Source organism: Gouania willdenowi, chromosome 14 (assembly GCF_900634775.1).
Source record: "Gouania willdenowi chromosome 14, fGouWil2.1, whole genome shotgun sequence".
NCBI lineage: Eukaryota > Metazoa > Chordata > Actinopteri > Blenniiformes > Gobiesocidae > Gouania > Gouania willdenowi.
Window position 1 is genome coordinate 20,776,219 of NC_041057.1, and position 22,478 is coordinate 20,798,696.

At 36.4% G+C, this 22,478-nt stretch overlaps 3 protein-coding genes across 4 annotated transcripts in view; 2 read left to right on the forward strand and 1 right to left on the reverse strand.

The window, feature by feature from the left end:
* kcnip1b (Kv channel interacting protein 1 b) overlaps positions 1–3,742 on the forward strand; it is a 38,470-nt gene extending 34,728 nt beyond the window's left edge. For both annotated transcript variants that reach the window (XM_028466025.1, XM_028466026.1), the window contains 3 exons: positions 983–1,087; positions 3,524–3,586; positions 3,675–3,742. In XM_028466025.1, the coding sequence (XP_028321826.1) occupies positions 983–1,087; positions 3,524–3,586; positions 3,675–3,722 (216 nt within the window). In that variant the 3' untranslated portion in view covers positions 3,723–3,742. The remainder of the gene's footprint in view (positions 1–982; positions 1,088–3,523; positions 3,587–3,674) is intronic.
* Positions 3,743–5,244: 1,502 nt separating this feature from the next.
* LOC114476052 (trichohyalin-like) lies at positions 5,245–7,860 on the reverse strand. The gene is made up of 2 exons (XM_028467297.1): positions 6,038–7,860; positions 5,245–5,253 (listed from the first exon to the last, which is right to left on the reverse strand). The coding sequence occupies exons 1-2, from the start codon at positions 7,745–7,747 to the stop codon at positions 5,245–5,247; spliced, it is 1,719 nt and encodes a 572-aa protein (XP_028323098.1). The 5' UTR covers positions 7,748–7,860.
* A 7,639-nt stretch (positions 7,861–15,499) lies between these two features.
* On the forward strand, positions 15,500–21,937 carry npm1a (nucleophosmin 1a). Its single transcript, XM_028466023.1, has 11 exons — positions 15,500–15,657; positions 16,728–16,807; positions 18,786–18,905; positions 18,993–19,086; positions 19,211–19,332; positions 19,413–19,459; positions 20,530–20,578; positions 20,673–20,753; positions 20,856–20,948; positions 21,036–21,110; positions 21,208–21,937. The coding sequence occupies exons 1-11, from the start codon at positions 15,609–15,611 to the stop codon at positions 21,256–21,258; spliced, it is 861 nt and encodes a 286-aa protein (XP_028321824.1). The 5' UTR covers positions 15,500–15,608; the 3' UTR covers positions 21,259–21,937.
* The last annotated feature ends 541 nt before the right edge of the window (positions 21,938–22,478 follow it).

Sequence of the window (22,478 nt, forward strand, 5' to 3'; positions counted from 1 at the left end):
ATATATGATCATTTATTATTATATTAATTGTTTGTTTATTTTTTTATTCGAGCAAAATAAAAATAAAACACATTTTATGTACAATACATAACACATATTTAAAGAAGAAAGTGCTCAAAAGGAGTAGGCAGAAGTTCAAGGAACTTATAGGTGCCTATCCCTCCTTCCAAAATAACATTTTAAACTTCATATTTGGTTTTTTATTATGTAAGAATATTAAACAAGCATATACAGTGCATATACATACATATATTTTATCTTTTATGTTCATTTGTAACAAAAGTCATGGAAAAATAAACCAGTAATATTTTGTTTTTTATCATTTGTTTGTTTGTAACAAAAGTAATGGAAAAATTAACTTGAATATTTTGTTTTGTTTTTTTTATTGTTTATGGTCGTTTGTAACAAAAAGTAATGGAAAAAATAAACCAGAACATTTACTTTTTCATCATTTATGCTTGTTTGTAACAAAAAGTAATGGAAAAAAATAAACCAGAATATTTACTTTTTTATTTTTTATATTTGTAACAAAAGTAATGGAAAAAAGAAATTGTGTTCTACAGGCCTACACTTTTTAAATATTTATAATTACTGTTACTATACTTTCTCTTTATTTGTTTTCTTTGTTTGTTTTTGTTTTGTTTTTAGTGGCATCCATTGTGGTGAGCAAAATAGAAATTTCATTGTACTGTGCACATGACAATAAATTTGAATCTACTTGTGTCAGATAGATTAAAATTTAGTTTTTATTAGGATTAAGTTATAATGGGCATGGACTAGCTCTCCATTTCTTTAATTAAATTAGAAATTTAAAAAAAAATAGATAAATAAATCCACATTTATATGTTTCAGTCCTTTTTTTTCTCTCATTGCATGCGAGGCAGAATCAAGCCTGAAATCACAAAAATTTAATCGAAATCTATTTTTTTTATTTTGTTCTCATGAGGACATCCTGCGATAGAACATGTTTTTCTTCTTTCAGGAAATGACTGAGATTGTAAGGGCCATTTATGACATGATGGGAAAGTATACCTACCCTGCACTAAAAGGAGACGTCCCACAGCAACATGTGGATGCTTTTTTTCAGGTTTGTGCAAAAAGAATTTGCCAAGAAGTATGACAGGCTTTAATAAATGCTTTTATATCTTTGAAGTTAAATCATTTAATTTAACTTCATTGAAGTCTAACTGAAGTATATGTACAGTAGGTGTCAGTGACGTGCCGTGACCACTAGGGTTGGGTAGGCACGTTGCAAATCGAGAACACTAATGACAATTTCATTCGTTTCTGCTGGCAAGTGTTAATTCAACTCAAATCAATTTTATTTGTATAAAGCAATTTCCAACAAAGTCATCTTAATGCGTTTATCAAAATTTAAAAATCATAAGAAAGAAAAAACCCAACAAGATCCACATGAACAAGCATTTATCCATTTAACAAAATCAACATCATAAACACAGTTAAAGAAACATAAACAATTATCTAATATAGCCTCCATACTCTCCCAACAAGATATATCTCATGACACGGCAGCACATTAATTGTTTGTGTTGGAAACACAGAAACATGGAGAAAAAGACAGAAACAACAACTCAGAACAGCCTCAGTGAGGAGCATCCACAAAGCCAATCCTTCCTTTTGTATCATTCACTGTGAAAAGTATGAAACATTTTCTGACTTTACCTTTGCTGAAGCTCTGGTAACTCAGGTGTTGGTCTCCCATCTTTTAAAAACTGTCGTTTTTCCTCAAAAAAAAGTTTCTCTATCATCTCTAGTGCTGTCATCCTGCCTGTAGTGTTATCCCACCCACTAGCTAGAGGACGTAGCAGTAGCGGTCACGTGGAATCAATTCACTAATGCATTGTGAACTTACGTATAGCATTTAGCATAGCGCGGTTACGTCCAAAGGCAGCGTAAATGGTTGTCATTTTGGGGAACTGACTGCGCATGCGCAAACACATAAAAACATGCAATGGGAACAGAAGCAGAGCAGCTAGGTGCCTTTGGGAGGGGGCGTGGCCTCCTTCTGACTTACAGCGGAGTGAGACTGTGCAGCTGTTCCAAGAAATAGCGCTGTTTAGTAATTTGGGCTATGAAACGCACAAAATGGGAACACTTTCAAACTTATAGGTACTGTAGGCTATTGGAAATGGAAAAAATAAATAATTTATAATTATATTTTAAGTAAAACAAATAATCAAAATATCAATTCACCCTTGGGTAGGCACTGCCTACCTTGCCTACCCTGACGGCACGTCACTGGTAGGTGTGATTGTGCTTGTGTTTATTGAACCTTGTGTAAGATAAAACCAAAACAATTTACCCGGTAAACCAAACCTGGATGAAACCGCATTATATTCTGTTAAAGCTGTTTGTTTGTTGTTGTTTGTTTGTTATTGTTTGTTTCTTGGTTAATGGCGTGTTGCAAACAACTTGAATATGTGCATATCACCACCTACTGTACTGGAGTGTGTAAAAGCAGTTAAAGCTACTATGCAGCGTTCATTTTGTTGACTAAACTTTTTTGTCAATTACATTTTTATTTATTTTTTTACTGTAAAAATAACTTACTGAGCCCCTAAAGGGACACGGATAATTTTTTTTGTTATTGCGTGTTCACGTAATGGTTCCACGTGAGTGCGTGAACCTAATACGTGAGCGTAAAAGTAGTTCTAAGGAAGCACGTAATAGTTTTAAGCGGGCACGTAAAATGTTTTACGTGCCCGCTTATAAACGTCAGTCATCAGGCTGCATGCTCTGCTCGTAAGGAGTTAATCATGTTAGACGATCAAGTAAAGCTTTGTGTCACCCTAAGGGTTAGGGTTCGGGTTAGGGTTACCTTTACGTGCTCGCTTATGCAATACTAGTGTCAAGTGCTCACGTGGAACTTTTACGTGAGCTTGCAATAAAAAAAATTAAGAATTACCTGTGTCCCTTTAGGGGCTTTGTAATAACTAGACTATAACTAGTTAAAAATAAATGAACGTGAAAGGAAATATTAAAATAAATTTAATGTTTTGTCGGGTCGAAATCCAAACAGAACTGATGTGATCATGTGTTCTTAAACATTGATGACATCAAATCTGCCTTTGAGTATTTACAAACACATTAATACCATTCAATTTAAGGTTTGTCAATGCTAATTAAATCCTGTAAAAAAAAAAGAAAAAAACATTTTAGTGGACTATGTCTGTAACAGATTTCAGTCGACTAAAAACTGGACTATAACTGGAAAAAGTCTGACTCCTGATGACTAAAACTAACTAGCATTTCATATTGCATTTTTATATTTAAACATTTACTCCTATAGGGAATTTAAAGACGCACACTAAGGGAAAACACGCAAACTCTTCACAGAGAACAGGTTACATGAAAAACAAAAACATGTAAACGTCATATTTGCACATCACTGGACTGGATGCTACATTTGTATCTGTTACAGTGAAATAAACTCATAAGGACTATGTTAACACTTTCACCATGATCACAGTGAGATTGCTGTTTTACTTTGATTTTTCCACAGAAAATGGACAAAAACAAGGATGGAGTGGTGACCTTAGATGAGTTTATCATAGCGTGCCAAGAGGTTTGCGTTACAGATTTATCTCAATGTTGAGGCATGTCTGCATTCTTACTGTAATATATATCTTATGTCCTTTTTTGTTTTATTTCAGGATGAAACCATGATGAGATCCATGCAGTTGTTTGAAAATGTGATGTAGGACATGTGATCCACAGCAACACATGAGAGGGCTTGGTGTGCGTGTGTGTGTGTGTGTGTGTGTGTGTGTGTGTGTGTGCGTGTGTGCGCGTGTGTGTGTGTTCCCTGTTTTGTCCAGCTGTGTTTTTGAACACAGCCAAAGGCTTTAATGAAGGTTCTGGACTTCTGTGCTATTTTTCGCTGTCTTCTCACCAACATCTTGCCACACACGATACTACACAAAGCCATGGAATAAACCAATCTGAACATTATTGTAACATGTCGCTCCCTCCCAATGATGAAGTATCGGTGTGTTTAGGATTAAGATACTCCTGCGTCGTGAAGCTGCTCCTGACAAACACATGATATCCACTGGTTCTTATTTTGCCATTAATAAAGTTGATATTTGCATGTGTTTTGTAACTCCAATCAAACTTAGCCATCAAGACATTCAAATTTATTTTTATTGTCTCTTGTAGGGAATGTTTATGACTGTCGGATGTTTTAAATGTCATGTGCTGACTTCATTGGGGCAGTGATTCTTGTGCTTTTGGGCTCAACTTGTGTATTGTGTCTTCTGTTGTCAGTCAGTCTAAAGCTTAAATAGTGGAAAGTCAGTGTTTTTTGTGTCTGTATAAAACTGTCGGTTTGACCTTTGTTTGAGCTCAAATGAAAGATGCCATCTTTTAAAAAATTAATAAAAACAAAAATTTTGACCTGTTGCTTTGCATTTTTATGAATACAAAAAGATGTAAAAATAAAGTGTTAACAAAAAACATACTGAGAAGATGTTTTAGTATTAAGTGCCAGCAAACAAGAGGATGAAAACATGTTAATAAATGAACATAATGGTATGTTTTGCAGATGTTGGAGATCTCAGTCTTATATGTAAACAGTGATGGGGATAGTGATGGTTATAAAGGCAAGGCAAGGAAAATGTATTTGTATAGCGCATTTCTTACATAAGGCACTCCAGTGTACTTTACATGATTAAAAAGTGTAACAGGAAATATTGAACAGATTAAAAATGAAGGAGAACATTAAAATGAGCAGTAAAAACATTAAATAAACACTAAAATGATAGAAAAAAAGGTGTGTCTGTAGATCTAAGATATCTGCTGGGTTCATACCTCACTAACATCTCATAAATGTGGTATAAACTGCCAGGTGTTACTTAATACTGGGTTAGAAATTCAGATGATGTAAAATGGAAAGAACACTGAATGTCTATGGGGTGTTAATTATAAAGTTGCACATCCTAAAATAAACAGCAACATTTAGTAACAAACCACTTTTAAAAAACGTATATGAATTTTTTTGTTACTTTTGACCAGATTTACAGCGATACTTGTAATATTTGGATTTTTTTTTTCTCCTCGTAAAAATATAAAGTCAATGTTAAATGTAAATAATAATAATCCATTGGATTTTACATAGTGCTTTTATCATAAACACTAAAAGCATTTTACAGAATGAGGGCATTATTCTTTCACTCCACAGTGGTGGTAAGCTACTACTGGCCAGGGCTGCGGAAAGTGGAGGTGCTAAGGGTGCTGCAGCACCCACAAGTGGCGAGAAGGAGATTTAAAAAAATTCATCTTTTTATTTTTTTATTTTACTGGCATGTTTTATTATGCAACAAGAACTACTGCACATGAATTCATGCACTGCTGATTAATCAATAATTATGTGTTCTTTGTTCATTTTTACTTTCTAAAGACAATTACAGAAAAAAATGCCATAGACCATCGTCAATATTTACAAATCTTGTACATGTGTGTGTGTGTGTGTGTGTGTGTGTGTGTGTGTGTGTGTGTGTGTGTGTGTGTGTGTGTGTGTGTGTGTGTGTGTGTGTGTGTGTGTGTCACTGATATGTATACTTTCTATACTTTTTTTTTCATTGAAAAATCTCCACAAAAGATATTTTGGTCCATTTTGACTTTATTTATGCTGTATGCTCCAAAATGTCAATAACATGTTTAAAAGACTGTATCTGAAGCATTCTCTCCCTCCCTCAGGTGATGAACAAGAATGGAAGTGCATCCCCATCCATCCACCCATCCATCCGTCTTCTTTCGCTTATCCGTAGTCGGGTCAAAGGGGGGGGGGGGCAGCAACAGAATAGGGAGCAACTGGGACAAGCCATGCTCCTGTTACCTATTGTAGCTTGCTGGCAAAAGGCATAGTTGGTAGTTTGTTTCCTTTTTTGGGAGCAATAGGTGGAAGGAAAGACTGTGTTGGTAGACAATCAGGGGGGGTGGGAAAAACTGATATTTTCTTTTGCTGTCTTATTGGTCCAATCGGGGGGAGAACTACTTTGCCATTAGAGCCGTTTACCCAAGGTTTATTAGCTAAACTAGGGTGATAGCGACTGCCGGTTCGAAAACGTAAAAAGTTATCTTGATTGCGGATTTGTACATATTCCTTATTTTTGTCCGCTATGTATTGGTCAATCCGATTGGATTTTAACTTTTCGCGATTGAGAAGTTTCTTTTCATTATTACATTTCTCATGAAGTTTTTGAGCTTTCAAAGACTCTTGCTGTTCCACCTGCTTTTTCAGGAGTTTGCTGTGAGTTAGCAAATCCTGTCGACGCTTCTGATCTTCCTGTTTCTGTTTGGCCAGGTGGGCCAGAAGTTCTTTGACATCATTTTGTTGCTGTTTTTGCTGATGTGCAAGTTCTGTGAGCCTGCTTTGAGCGTTCATTTCCAACTGTTGTGCCAAGCCTTCATTCAACAACTTGATCTCATTTGCTTTATTCTCAGCCAACACTTGTTGCTTTCTCTTCCACTCATCTTCTTTGACTCGTTTAAGTCGTTTGAATTCCTCTTCATGGTCCTGTTTCATGTTCTTATGTATTGTTTTAAGTTGATTTGACACCAAATCAACAGGTATCTGTTGTAGCTGCTTGAGTTTTTGTTTTCTAGCAGCATTGTTTGCATGTTGAGCATCTTTCTTATCGATCCAATCTTTGACTTGAAGGGATTCCTGTATTTCTCCCTCTAATGCTTCCTTTTTGGCCCGTTCTTTCTCCCTAGTAAGAAGTAAGTTCTGTTGGGCAGTCCACTTTGTTTCAGCCTTTTTGGCCTCCCGAGCCATTACGTATAACTGGATACATTCCTGGTTCATTTCTGCATACTCCCTTTCACAACTCTTTTTCCTGTCTTCTTCCATTTGCACCTGCTTTTTGAGCTCTTCTATCTGTATTTTGATGTACTTAGCATTTTCAGTGCAGTTTTGTCTGTGTCGTCGAGTGATTATCCTACTGTCTTTCCCGACGTCGCGTCCCTTCAACTCATCTAAACGTGCTTTCTCTTCCACCTGCTCAGCTAGGATTTTTTCTTTTTCAAAAATCTGATCAACTAAATCACTCTGCAGCTTAAGTGCAGCAATTTCTTGATTGATTTTTTGCACCCTTTTATCTTGCTGAAATTCCTTAAGTTCTGTCTGCATGATGAAGTCCTGGTGACGTGCCAGCATCTCTAACTCTTCTTCATTCTTTGAACGCTCCTCGTCAATGCTTCTTACCACACTTGCACCATCCACGCTTTCTTTTCCTTGTTCCTCTGTCTTTTTACCTTCTTCCTTAAATGTTTCCTCTCCTTGTCCCATTATAAGTTCACCTGTTATGCCATTGTACTTATCAGGGAGCTGACAGATCTCTTCAATTGTAACTGTGTAGGGAGACATCTTTTTTTCCTTTTGCTCACTTTCTTCATTAGCCTGCGTGACAACATTCTGCCGACATGCCGGCTTCATTGACTTCTCTTGATGCTGTGGTTTTGTCTTCAAATGTTGCTTCTCCGTGTATTTTAACTGACGAGCTTTACGTTGTTCAAGTTTCTTCTCACCTTCCTTCCTCTGCATCTCTTTCCTTGCCTCACTCTGTTGCCTTACGAGGTCAGTTTGTTTGCACTTCGGGAGGAGAAGAGGGTCTTTACCAGGAAGGTTCTTGGATGACTTTGTAGGTTTTTCTTTATCCTGAATATAATGGTTTCCACGATCCATCCTAAACCGATAAGGTTCATAATGCCTAGAAATAGCCATAGTTCACTTGGTTTTAGCTTTTTTGTCCTTGGCTCTGTGCTCAAATCTGGCTTTTTAGCTTAATGGAGTGTTGAAACCTTGACAAAATATATCTGATACCACTGAGTTTAAAGCCTGATTAGGTCAAAGGCAAACTTAAAATTTCATTTGATGTAAGTGTGATTTCACCAGATTCCAAATTTCACAGCTTTTTATTGACTGGTGAAACATCAAAGGACCCAGCTTCCAAACATCAAAGGACCCAGCTTCCATTCCTTTGATGATGTCACTGTTGCATTTCTGTGTGATGATGTCACTTTTTCAGCAACCAGATTTCATTATATTTATTTATTTACCTCTGAAAAAACTAAGTAACCTGCTTTAAAGTAGGTTGGATTATTTTATAAATGTAGCCAGGTGATAATTTAACAGGTTAAAAGGAGTGGTTAAAATGCATATTTTTGTTGTTTAAAAATGTAAATTTCATTAGAATGTTTAAAATGCATTTAATTTGTGTTAATTTGTGCATTTCTTTAAGTTACGTATTTTGTAGATTTATAGAGAAAGTGACGGACACATGAAGGACATCACGCTGCATCAAGTTAACTCAGCTAGTCTTTGTAGCTTTGTCTGGACACGTGTTTACTCCTTTTTTTGACCTGCAAACCGGAGACAACATCCAGATAACGCTCTGAGCCACGTGTGGATGCTCAGAGATCCTCTGGCTATGTTGGAGCAATCCTGGACTCCATGATTGGCTTGTGGCCATAGTAGTACCCAGATTCCTTACTTGAGTAAATGTAAAAAAACGACTTGAGTATTGAGAATATCAATCCATTTATTTATTTTTAAAATGTATTTTAAATAGGCCTCGAGGCTCATACATTTTTTTGTCCAAAAAAAAAAAAAAAATTCAGTGCACCTCCTGTTCAAAATGACTTCCAGTGGCCCTGGGGCAGACTGATGAAAGCGAGGCTGCCATAGTTCGCCATCGGCCCCTCAGACCACCACCAACACTCACTCACACATGTCATTCATACGAGGCAATATGGGTGAAGTGCCTTGCTAAAGGACACAATGACAGATACCAATGAAACGACTGTCCCACTCAAATGTCAAATCAAACTGTTAAATTTAAATAATATAATTTAAAAGTTTAATCTAAATCTAAATAATACAATATAAATGTTAACTATCAAGGTTCAATTTAAATCTAAATAATTAAATATAAATGTCACGGGTGAAACTAAATATTTAGGTAATTTGCAATTTCACCAGCTTTTATGTTGGTACTTCCAGTGAATTTGCATATTAGCTAAATATTTACAAAAATATGTAAAAATAAAGTGTTAACAAAAAACATACTGAGAAGATGTTTTAGTATTAAGTGCCAGCAAACAAGAGGATGAAAACATGTTAATAAATTAATATAATGGTAAACACACCAAAAACATGTTAATAAATGAATATAATGGTATGTTTTGCAGATGTTGGAGATCTCAGTCTTATATGTAAACAGTGATGGGGATAGTGATGGTTATAAAGGCAAGGCAAGGAAAATGTATTTGTATAGCGCATTTCTTACACAAGGCACTTCAGTGTACTTTACATGATTAAAAAGTGTAACAGGAAAGATTGAACAGATTAAAAATGAAGGAGAACATTAAAATGAGCAGTAAAAACAATAAATAAACACTAAAATGATAGAAAAAAAGGTTTGTTCCACTTTTTTGCAGCATAACAACTAAAAGCAGCGTCACCATGTTTGCTGTAAACTCCATTTATAAACACCTGGTCCTGTGTCTGTAGATCTAAGATATCTGCTGGGTTCATACCTCACTAACATCTCAAAAATGTGGTATAAACTGCCAGGTGTTACTTAATACTGGGTTAGAAATTCAGATGATGTAAAATGGAAAGAACACTGAAAGTCTATGGGGTGTTAATTATAAAGTTGCACATCCTAAAATAAACAGCAAGATTTAGCAACAAACCACTTTTAAAAAACGTATGTGAATTTTTTTGTTACTTTTGACCAGATTTACAGCGATACTTGTAATATTTGGATTTTTTTTTCTCCTAGTAAAAATATAAAGTCAATGTTAAATGTAAATAATAAGTAATCCATTGGATTTTACATAGTGCTTTATCATAAACACTCAAAGCACTTACAGAATGAGGGCATATTCTTTCACTCCACAGTGGTGGTAAGCTACTATTGGCCAGGGCTGCGGGAAGTGGAGGTGCTAAGGGTGCTGCAGCACCCACAAGTGGCGAGAAGGAGATTTAAAAAATTCATCTTTTTTTTTTTTCAATTTTACTGGCATGTTTTATTATGCAACAAGAACTACTGCACATGAATTCATGCACTGCTGATTAATCAATAATTATTTGTTCTTTGTTCATTTTTACTTTTTAAAGACAATTACAGAAAAAATGCCATAGACCATAGTCAACATTTACAAATCTTGTACATTATATTAGTGTGTGTGTGTGTGTGTGTGTGTGTGTGTGTGTGTGTGTGTGTGTGTGTGTGTGTGTGTGTGTGTGTCACTGATATGTATACTTTCTATACTTCTTTTTTTTTCATTGAAAAATCTCCACAAAAGATATTTTGGTCCATTTTGACTTTATTTATGCTGTATGCTCCAAAATGTCAATAACATGTTTAAAAGACTGTATCTGAAGCATTCTCGCCCTCCCTCAGGTGATGAACAAGAATGGAAGTGCATCCCCATCCATCCACCCATCCATCCATCTTCTTTCGCTTATCCGTAGTCGGGTCAAAGGGGGGGGGGGAGGGGGGGTGCAATAGAATAGGGAGCAACTGGGACAAGCCATGCTCCTGTTGCCTATTGTAGCTTGCTGGCAAAAGGCATAATTGGTAGTTTGTTTCCTTTTTTGGGAGCAATAGGTGGAAGGAAAGACTATGTTGGTAGACAATCAGGGGGGGTGGGAAAAACTGATATTTTCTTTTGCTGTCTTATTGGTCCAATCGGGGGGAGAACTACTTTGCCATTAGAGCTGTTTACCCCAGGTTTATTAGCTAAACTAGGGTGATAGCGGCTGCCGGTTCGAAAACGTAAAAAGTTATCTTGATTGCGGATTTGTACATATTCCTTATTTTTGTCCGCTATGTATTGGTCAATCCGATTGGATTTTAACTTTCGCGATTGAGAAGTTTCTTTTCATTATTACATTTCTCATGAAGTTTTTGAGCTTTCAAAGACTCTTGCTGTTCCACCTGCTTTTTCAGGAGTTTGCTGTGAGTTAGCAAATCCTGTCGACGCTTCTGATCTTCCTGTTTCTGTTTGGCCAGGTGGGCCAGAAGTTCTTTGACATCATTTTGTTGCTGTTTTTGCTGATGTGCAAGTTCTGTGAGCCTGCTTTGAGCGTTCATTTCCAACTGTTGTGCCAAGCCTTCATTCAACAACTTGATCTCATTTGCTTTATTCTCAGCCAACACTTGTTGCTTTCTCTTCCACTCATCTTCTTTGACTCGTTTAAGTCGTTTGAATTCCTCTTCATGGTCCTGTTTCATGTTCTTATGTATTGTTTTAAGTTGATCTGACACCAAATCAACAGGTATCTGTTGTAGCTGCTTGAGTTTTTGTTTTCTAGCAGCAATGTTTGCATGTTGAGCATCTTTCTTATCGATCCAATCTTTGACTTGAAGGGATTCCTGTATTTCTCCCTCTAATGCTTCCTTTTTGGCCCGTTCTTTCTCCCTAGTAAGAAGTAAGTTCTGTTGGGCAGTCCACTTTGTTTCAGCCTTTTTGGCCTCCCGAGCCATTACGTATAACTGGATACATTCCTGGTTCATTTCTGCATACTCCCTTTCACAACTCTTTTTCCTGTCTTCTTCCATTTGCACCTGCTTTTTGAGCTCTTCTATCTGTATTTTGATGTACTTAGCATTTTCAGTGCAGTTTTGTCTGTGTCGTCGAGTGATTATCCTACTGTCTTTCCCGACGTCGCGTCCCTTCAACTCATCTAAACGTGCTTTCTCTTCCACCTGCTCAGCTAGGATTTTTTCCTTTTCAAAAATCTGATCAACTAAATCACTCTGCAGCTTAAGTGCAGCAATTTCTTGATTGATTTTTTGCACCCTTTTATCTTGCTGAAATTCCTTAAGTTCTGTCTGCATGATGAAGTCCTGGTGACGTGCCAGCATCTCTAACTCTTCTTCATTCTTTGAACGCTCCTCGTCAATGCTTCTTACCACACTTGCACCATCCACGCTTTCTTTTCCTTGTTCCTCTGTCTTTTTACCTTCTTCCTTAAATGTTTCCTCTCCTTGTCCCATTATAAGTTCACCTGTTATGCCATTGTACTTATCAGGGAGCTGACAGATCTCTTCAATTGTAACTGTGTAGGGAGACATCTTTTTTTCCTTTTGCTCACTTTCTTCATTAGCCTGCGTGACAACATTCTGCCGACATGCCGGCTTCATTGACTTCTCTTGATGCTGTGGTTTTGTCTTCAAATGTTGCTTCTCCGTGTATTTTAACTGACGAGCTTTACGTGGTTCAAGTTTCTTCTCACCTTCCTTCCTTGCTTCACTCTGTTGCCTTACGAGGTCAGTTTTTTTTCCCTTCGGGAGGAGAAGAGGGCCTTTACCAAGAAGGTTCTTGGATGACTTTGTAGGTTTTTCTTTATCCTGAATATAATGGTTTCCACGATCCATCCTAAACCGATAAGGTTCATAATGCCTAGAAATAGCCATAGTTCACTTGGTTTTAGCTTTTTTGTCCTTGGCTCTGAGCTCAAATCTGGCTTTTTAGCTTAATGGAGTGTTGAAACCTTGACAAAATATGTCTGATACCACTGAGTTTAAAGCCTGATTAGGTCAAAGGCAAACTTAAAATTTCTTTTGATGTAAGTGTGATTTCACCAGATTCCAAATTTCACAGCTTTTTATTGACTGGTGAAACATCAAAGGACCCAGCTTCCAAACATCAAATGACCCAGCTTCCATTCCTTTGATGATGTCACTGTTGCATTTCTGTGTGATGATGTCACTTTTTCAGTAACCAGATTTCATTTTATTTATTTATTTACCTCTGAAAAAACTAAGTAACCTGCTTTAAAGTAGGTTGGATTATTTTATAAATGTAGCCAGGTGATAATTTAATAGGTTAAAAGGAGTGGTTAAAAATGCGTATTTTTGTTGTTTAAAAATGTAAATTTCATTAGAATGTTTAAAATGCATCTTTGTATTTCAGTTAATTTGTGCATTTCTTTAAGTTACGTATTTTGTAGATTTATAGAGAAAGTGACGGACACATGAAGGACATCACGCTGCATCAAGTTAACTCAGCTAGTCTTTGTAGCTTTGTCTGGACACGTGTTTACTCCTTTTTTTGACCTGCAAACCGGAGACAACATCCAGATAACGCTCTGAGCCACGTGTGGATGCTCAGAGATCCTCTGGCTATGTTGGAGCAATCCTGGACTCCATGATTGGCTAGTGGCCAGAGTAGTACCCAGATTCCTTACTTGAGTAAATGTAAAAAAACGACTTGAGTATTGAGAATATCAATCCATTTATTTATTTTTAAAATGTATTTTAAATAGGCCTCGAGGCTCATACATTTTTTTGTCCAAAAAAAAAAAAAAAAATTCAGTGCACCTCCTGTTCAAAATGACTTCCAGTGGCCCTGGGGCAGACTGATGAAAGCGAGGCTGCCATATCGCCATCGGCCCCTCAGCCCACCACCAACACTCACTCACACATGTCATTCATACGAGGCAATGTGGGTGAAGTGCCTTGCTAAAGGACACAATGACAGATACCAATGAAACGACTGTCCCCCTCAAATGTCAAATCAAACTGTTAAATTTAAATAATATAATTTAAAAGTTTAATCTAAATCTTAATAATACAATATAAATGTTAACTATCAAGGTTCAATTTAAATCTAAATAATTAAATATAAATGTTAAATATAAATGTCACGGATGAAACTAAATATGTAGGTAATTTGCAATTTCACCAGCTTTTATGTTGGTTCTTCCAGTGAATTTGCATATTAGCTAAATATTTAGCTTCACCCTTGACATTTAGATTTAACATTTAGATTTAGATTTACCATTTAGAGTTAGATTCAACATTTAGATTCATCATTTACATTTAACATTTATATGCATATTTAATATTTAACCTTTAGATTTAGATTTAACATTGTCATCGTATTTTTTTGAGTAGAGAAAGATCACAAAGTATCACAAATATTGCTGTAAATCTGGTCAAAAGTAACAACAAACTTCACACATGTTTTTTTTGTTTTTGTGTTTTTTTTCTTTAATGTGGTTCATTGCTAAAAGTTGAAATTAAGTAGCTGTTTATTTTAGGATGCATAATTTTACAATCGGCGCCCTATAGAATGTCTGCTTTGGTTTGGAAGGGGAACCTTTGAATAACGCTGATGAAAGCCAACGTACGTACCTTTAGTAATGAACATTTTCCTCCTCTCGTCCCTCAAAGTGCACGTTGCAAAATAACTGACTCAACAAATGCAACGCCAGCAGAAGGTTTTTCTGAAAGCACCACCATGACAGAAAACAGGCTAAAAGTTGCTGAATCACTAAAATATTAATCCTGCTTATATCTTTGTGCTTTCAATGTCATGGTGACATCACAGCCTCACATTTCTGATCCAGCTGTCTCCATGATTCAAAATATTCCTAAAAAAAAAAAGAAGGCTTTAAAATAAAGGACATTCCAGTGTTTAAATGTAGTTCTATTCAGTGTTTGCACATTCATATGGCATTTCAAATTCCCTGATCTTAATCTGTCACGTGTTTGTTGCTAAGGACATTTCCATGCATTCTCGAATATCTGAAATCAGTTTTAGTGACAACAATTATGATCATCTGTACATTCTAGAGACCTGGAACAGAGTAGCCAATTGGCTAATTCTGGCATATTTACATTTCTATGTTTATTAAAATGCATTGCCCCTTTGAATAAATAAAAATAAATAAATAAATAAAAATAAATAAATAAATAAATAAATAAATAATTTATGATGAAAAATGCTTTACTCGTTCTTGTGAAATTAAGAAAGGAAATTGATAAATACTAATTGAAAGTTTGATATAGTAAAGAACCTGTGGTGATAACACATTTTTGTGAATAAAGAAATCAGAGATGTGTTTAATTACAAATATATGGTCAGTGAAAGGATCGTCCCAAGGGACTGTTTGAAGCTTTTGATAGTGAGCTCATAAATAATGTAAAAATAGTATGTTGTACAGAATTAATAAACAGATAGGTCGTAATAGAGGGATTCATGAAGCACTGCTATTTATTAAGTGGCATTAAGAAGATGGATTCACAGTGGCTGCTCATAGGCTGAAACTTTGACAAAAAGCAAAATGAATCTGTATTCTTATGTTGTTTATGCCAAATTCAGACTCACTTGCCTGTTTTGAGGGATGCAAAAATTCAGGCATCCACAAACTGGTTTTTCATTTTCAAAGTGTGTTTTTTGATCTACTGCTAAATGAGACCTCTGTTTCTTACCCAACAACATGCTCCCGTGTCCCATTTAGTTTGTGGTCAACAATCAACCAACAAAGCATAGCGTCCCATCCCAACTACATCTGGACCAAGTGAGCCTGTCTTTTTAAGTGCAGGAGACAAGTGAAGCGAAACTGACCTGAACTTTAGTCCAGAAGGTGGCGGTAATGCTCCTAAAGCTGTTTGACAACCGCCAATTAACAGAAGCAGAAGAAGAAAAAGAAGAATTGACACGGATTTCCGGCGGAGGGCGCTCCTCGTGCTCGTGTATACGTAAACCACAGAAGAAGAGGAGCAGTAGCAACGTGATATTCCACACTGTGCTTCATCAGAGCTAATTAACTGTTCACTTCTACTATGAACGGAATGGACGAAGAGCACGTTGCACCACAGACATTTCTATATGGTAAGAATGGCTTTGTATCATTATCGTGCCTCCGGAGGAGTTTTGCCACTTTTTATAGTCATGTATACGGTTTTTACTGTATTTCACCCAGCCAAACGTGCTACGCAGTTACACGTGGTTTGTCTTTTTAAATGAATAATGAATGTCCAATGTGTATTTATTTACTTTTGTTGTGAAAACAGATTGCAGGTTGTTAGCTTAGCTTTGGTAGCAGTGCAGCTTCACACTATAGTACCACACACGTGGTCCGACATGGCGACGCTGTATGAATAAAAAAAAAAAAAAATCTCCCTCGCCACCTATTAAAAGTTAAAATGACACCTCACTTCAATTCACGTTTAATTTATCTAACATTTTACTCTTTAAAATGGGCAGTTATACAACTTTCTTCAAACCTCATTGTGGCTGCTAACACACGTGGACCGTCTTCCTCCAAAGCTCAGATACGACTTAAACAATATTCCGAACAGTCGTTGTTACTTCCATATAAATAATATCGTGTTATGTGTATTTACAGCATGTCTATGAAGCATGTTCAGTGTTTGTGGGTCAAACACACCCATGTGTTACACTTCTCCTCTCACCTCGAATGACCCTAAAATGGTTGTCAGCATTCCTGGTGTATTCTTACGCCAAAATCATTGATTAATATTATTTAGCGATATGTTCAATTTTCTTTTTGATAATTACTTTCAATTTGTCTCATTTGATAATTAAAAGCCATCAGCTAAAATGTAAAATCAATAGAAATGTGAAATGGAAATGTTCGTCATTTTTGAATACAAAAAAACGAGCACTCATATTTTTTTGTAATTACATATTTTACATTATTATAATGCATTATAAATCTCTAAATTCTTCCAGCATGTGAACAGCTTTGGGCCCAGTCTTAGTAGCATGTGGTGGGCTCAGTGTTGCAGCGCCCTCTTGTGTTGAGTTTAATCCAGTCCAGCTGCTGAGCACTTATCAACACCTACTGTACATCTTTGTATATTGTGCAGAGATTTTGGGGAAACTCTAGTCCGATTGATGTCTGTCGGCCTCTGTTAACAGTAGATCTGTGTTTTCAGGATGTGTTCTGGAAGCAGAGAAGGATGTCCTGTTCAATCCTGAGGAAGATGTTTTTGAGCATCAGTTGGACCTGAGAATGGTGGGTGCCCTCAACGTTTGTGCTCACGTGACCCCTGTCCTTTTAATATATTACATTAAATTAGTGTTCTGTAATTATTTTCTCTCGTGGCTTAATTGTTGATTAGTTATGTCTTTATTTACACGGAGTGAAGTGGATTATTAACATGGCCGGACTTGTAGAGGTGGTGGAAAAAATAGGATGGGTGAAAAGAGAGGTCTTGAATGTGCTTTACTGACTGTACAATTTTTTTAAATATCAAAGAAAATATTAGTTTAATTGTTGTGTATTTTGAAATGGGCACCTTTTATGAAGGTGAAAAGGCAGCCAACAATTTTATTTATTTGCAGAAGCTTTATTTATTTATTTTTTGTATGCCATAACATATTCTTGTAGTCACTGATAGTTGAGACTTACTAAAAAAGTTTAAATTTTGAAAAATCACACACCAATTTGTGTAGAGTTAATTTTTGTAACTACTTCTGTGAGAAAAAGGCAGCTAGTATAAGATTTTATCTAGGCAATTTTATTTTTTGAAAAGAATTTTTTTTTTTTTGTACACCTTGAACTTATATGTATACATAAGTTCTTTCTTGTATAGTGAGTAAGTTTTTTTTATTTATTTTTTTTTTTTTTTAGCGTGAATAAATGTTACCTTTTGTCTTAAGTTTGCCTTTGTGTGATTTCATCATTGGAATCAGTTATTTAAAATATATTTTATACAAACTATATTGTTTTGATGCCATAATTTGCCTTAAAGGTGCAGTCCGCAACTCTCAGATCCCTCTCTTACACTCAGCTCACACAGACTGCTGCGCACATGAACAACACATGCACCACAGAGTTCTATTGTAACAATTACAAATCAAACATAATGTAAATCAAGCAGCAGTAATTACCTTTCAAGCAGAAAAGTCACCAATTTCATCTTCTACTCTTCCAGACCATACACTGTAAAAACGGCACTCCGGGAAAGGGGCGGGGACTGTGAGCAACAGCTGTCCGACAGTCCATCAAACACAATCATTGCTCAGTCGCGGTGCAATCTGCCAAAGGTTGTCGGAGCAGCAGGGGGGACTCAATGAGCCTATTTTTTTCATATAAACTACTAGTTTCATGTAAAGCTGTCCTTACATAGTGACAGTTTTAGCAAATGTGACAGTTACTTTTGTAAGAGTTGCAGTCTGCACCTTTAACACATGCATTGGATCAATTGTGAATCGGTTAAAACGAGAATTGATTTTGAATTAAGTCGTGACCCTAAGAATCAGAAAATGAATGCAACTTGTTCCTGGTGTTTTTATGGTCAGTGGATACTAGCTTTTACTATGAACTGTTAGCTTTAAATGGCCTTTTTATATCACGTCTGTGTGGCTAACAACCATGTCAAAATCTCAGAGTATTCACTCATAAATAACAATAGGAGTATTTAGTGTATCATTAACTTGTTGATGCATACTAATTACTAAAAAACACAAGCATCAGTAGTAAAGTACCTAATGACAAATACAATTCACACGTGTTTTTATTCTTTTCTATATTTAGTAAGAATCCCAATATCAGTCATGATTTATTTAATTTTTTTAAGGGCCTCCGATTATCTGCCTGCATCTAAAATCTCCAATATAATGTTTTTTTGTTCAATTGTTGAATATTCTCATGTTTAAAGTTAAAATTTATGCGACTAAATGGTTAATAGTAAATGAATCAGTTCTTGACTGTTCTCTGTTTGAGTAGTTTTACTTCATCAAACTTTTTCTAACATTTCACACTACAAAATAAGTAGTCAAAGTAAATATAATTAGTGCTGTAATGCTAATTATCCAGGCTGCAATATCTGTATTCCTATTGGAAGAGAATGAATTGACTCAGGACACCACTTATATTTAGGACCCTGTCAAGGTTAATCTGTAGTTTTTGGTGTGAAATAACATTTAATAATCTTACTAAACAAACTAATACTGAGCTATAAAATGTTTTTTTTTTTTGTCTGCTTAAGGCCTGTGTGGACGTCAACACAAAAGATGAACTTCACACTGTGGAGGTTGAAGGTCAGGACGCAGAGGGCGACAAAATCAAGGCTGTGCTGGTTTCCCTGAAGCCCTCCACCCTGCCAAGTGTAAGATTGTTTTTTTTGTTCAGTTTCTATACAGTTTAAGACCATATACAGGCAGTATTATGACAAATCCTTGTGACTTTCTTACAGGTGTCTCTTGGAGGTTTTACAATCACACCACCGGCTGTTTTTCGCCTGAAAGCCGGCTCTGGTCCGATCCACATCAGTGGGCAACACCTTGTCAGTAAGTATAACTAGTTTGCTCAATAAATTGTTGTGGTTTTGTTGAAATGGTGAGATGTAGAAGAATTGGACCAGTGTTTGTGCAACTGTTGGGTTTTTATTTCAAACATCTTGTTCCTTTTTAGTGATGGAGGCAGATCAAAGTTTTGATGAAGATGATGAAGAGGAGGCAGAGGAGGAGGAAGAAGAGGAAGATGTGAAACCATCAAAGAAAAGGCCTGCCTCTTCTTCTCTTGCCAAGCCTCAGGTTTGTTAGAAATAACATCTAATTTTAACTTAAACATCAGAGTATTTGGTGAAATATTTAACGTGCTTCTGATCTTACAGAAAAAAATTAAAATTGATGCAGAAGAGGATGAAGACGAGGATGATGAGTAAGTTATGTTCAGTGCAAAAATGCAATATTTTTTGGCGGTTGACACAAGCAGTGCTGCCACTGTAATTACCATAACTAAGGAAATACTTGACCTTCCTGAGTTAGATTAACTGAAGATGATAAACTGACCTGGTTGTTGTCCTATCATGTTATTTGTTGTATTTTCAGGCACAAGTTTAACAATTTGTTTTATTTTTTAACATATTGTAATCATTTATCCCATGACGACCAAAGTCAGTTCCTGTTATTGATGTTCATGTCTTAAGCTCCAGATATACAGGAGTGTCATGCTTCTGTATTTTTAAAGCTCAGACAATCAGATCTTTCTACGAACAGGGAGATCCCATAAGCTGTTATAAGCATTATTATTGGCTGCTTGTTAAGTCTGCACATTCACATTCTGAGAGTAGGGACAGTCCCATGGCATTATATTCCAGCAGAAGTCTCTAATCCAGCTTTTAGTTGTGATTACACTACAAAGCAAGAGAAAAAAGGAAGTCCAAGGTGGAGAATCAACAATTTAAATGCACAAAGCGTGATCCGCTTTCAGTTCCGTGCGCTGTCTGCCCCACATACTGAGTCAGAGTAATAAGAGATGGGATAAATAGCCTGTAAACTTCAGAATCATTATTTAAGGTGAAGACAGAGAACAGACGCAATTAATCTGCAGTGTGGAGTCTGTCTGCCCTGATCAGCTGCTGATATGTGATCAGTTGCTGTGACTGTGAGCATCTGACTGTTCTCACAGCAGCGAGTGATACGTGCTTTCATGTCTCCTAAAACGTCAGCAAACTCCAATAACAGCAGAAAGTGCCTACGTTTGTTACTAGTCTCTATGGAGCAAAGACTTCCACAGTTGTGCATGCAAGCATTCCCAAGAAGACAGAGTAGTTTGGGGGGGGGGGGGGGGGCATGGAGCGTCCCACGATTCTACAAACTGCAGCTTTAATGACAAATAATTCATCAGGTGTTCGCCAGGTTTTTTTTTTTAATTGTAGCCAATTAAATGAATAAATATATTCTTTGACTAAAATCGTGCTGACGGATCTTTTTATTTATTTTTTTTAGAGATGAGGAAGATGAAGAAGGGAGTGAAATGGAGGAAAGCCCTGTGAAGGTCAGTAATTTGTTCTGTGAGCTGTAACTTTAATAACTGTCATGTGAAAATATGTTTAAGTGGTTTTTATTGTATTTTCCCTTCCTGGCTTCAGGTCAAACCAACACCAACCAAGAAAAAACCTCAGGCTCAAAACGGCAAAAGCCCCAAACCCAACACTCCAGCCACAAAGAAGGTGACCTGCTGTTCCTCTCCTGGACCTCTACTCACTCACTACAGTGATTCAGCTCCATTGCTGACATGTAAATATCTGCTAACAGTTCCTTTCCTTTTATAGGAGCGGACGCCTAAAGGTAAAGGGGACAAATCACCTAAATCTCCATTATCAATCCCAGAGATTAAAGCCAAAATGATGGAGGCAGTGAAAAAGGTACATGTCTTCTGCATCCTGTTTGCGGTGTAGTTTTGTTTTTAATGCTATGATGGTAACTGGTGTGATTTTTCATGTGTTTTGCAGGGAGTCATGTTACCCAAAGCTCAGCCAAAGTTTGAGAACTTTGTGAAGAATGGTCATAAAGTCTCAAACCCCAAGGTAGAGGACATGGATTAATATAATCTGAACTGTGTACACAAAATGTATTGTGACAGAGCTCATTTTGTTTTGTTTTTTTTCTTTGGTCTTTTTTTAGGATATTGCAGAGCTGTGGAAGTGGAGACAGACATTGAAGGAGACTAAATAACCTTGATTTGTTGCAGTTAAATTTTTATGGCTTGCTTGTGCCCACAGTATCGTTGCCTCTTCAAAGCCAACTTGTTGATCATGCTTGTCTGAAATGGCTCTAGTCAAAGCTAACCTGACAAATAGACTGGAGATGGTGATTGCACACCTTCTCAAAAATCCATCTCTGTCCTAATTTACAGATTTCCTTAAATGTGTAAATACTTCATGTTGGCAGCAAAAAAGTGCAGAATGGTTTTAAGTCTGGAAAGACTAATTTCATTTAGCAATGAAGATTGCATGACATGGAATCACGGTTGGTTATTTTTATCAGTTCTAAGGTACTGGGCAATGTGTTTAACTCACTTTACTTTCAGAAATGACATTTAAGATGTTCAGGTGTTTTTCCAGTGTAATTTTATAAATAAATTGAAATGGCATAGTGAATGAAGTTGAGGGTTTTACCGTCCTTTAAGAGAATCACAAAGTTTAATCCATACATTAGCCTTGCTGTTTAAAGTTGCAAAAAAAATCTACAACTATTAAAACTTATGTGATGCATACCATTGTTAAACCTTAACCCATTCAAGAGTTAACATGTGATCCTTTCTGTTAAACCATTCCATGTATTCAAGCAAAGGCTGTAGATTTGAATCGTCACTTCAAAAACTGAAAGAAATAAAATTCTAAAATGCAACCAATGCACATTTCCTTCCTTGTTTGTGCTTGAATTTACACTCTGTTGCTGAAAGTCAGGCCAAATATATACAGGTACATCTAAATATTATGAGATAGTTTAATATTTTTTAAAATTCAGTATCTCGGAAAATTTGAATATTACAAAAGATCAACTTTAAAAAAAAAAGGGATATTTTAAACAAATGTTGAATCAATGCTGTGTGGTATGGAGTTGATCAACCTGTGGAGCTGTAATGGAAGTCCAGGTTGCTTTGATGGCAGCCTTCAGGTCATCAGTCTATTGTCGGGTCTAGTGTCTCACCTTCCTCTTGACAATACCCCATAGATTCTCTATGGGGTTCAAGTCAGGTCAGTCAATCACAGTAACACCATGGTCATTAAACCAGCTTTTGGTACCATTGGCAGTGTGGGCAGGTGTGAAGTCCTGCTGGAAATTGAAATCAACATCTCTATGAATTTTGGGTTTTCGTTATCTGTAAGCCATAATCGTCAAAATTTCAATAAATGCTTAAAATATTTCACTGTCATGAGCCTATAACGTAT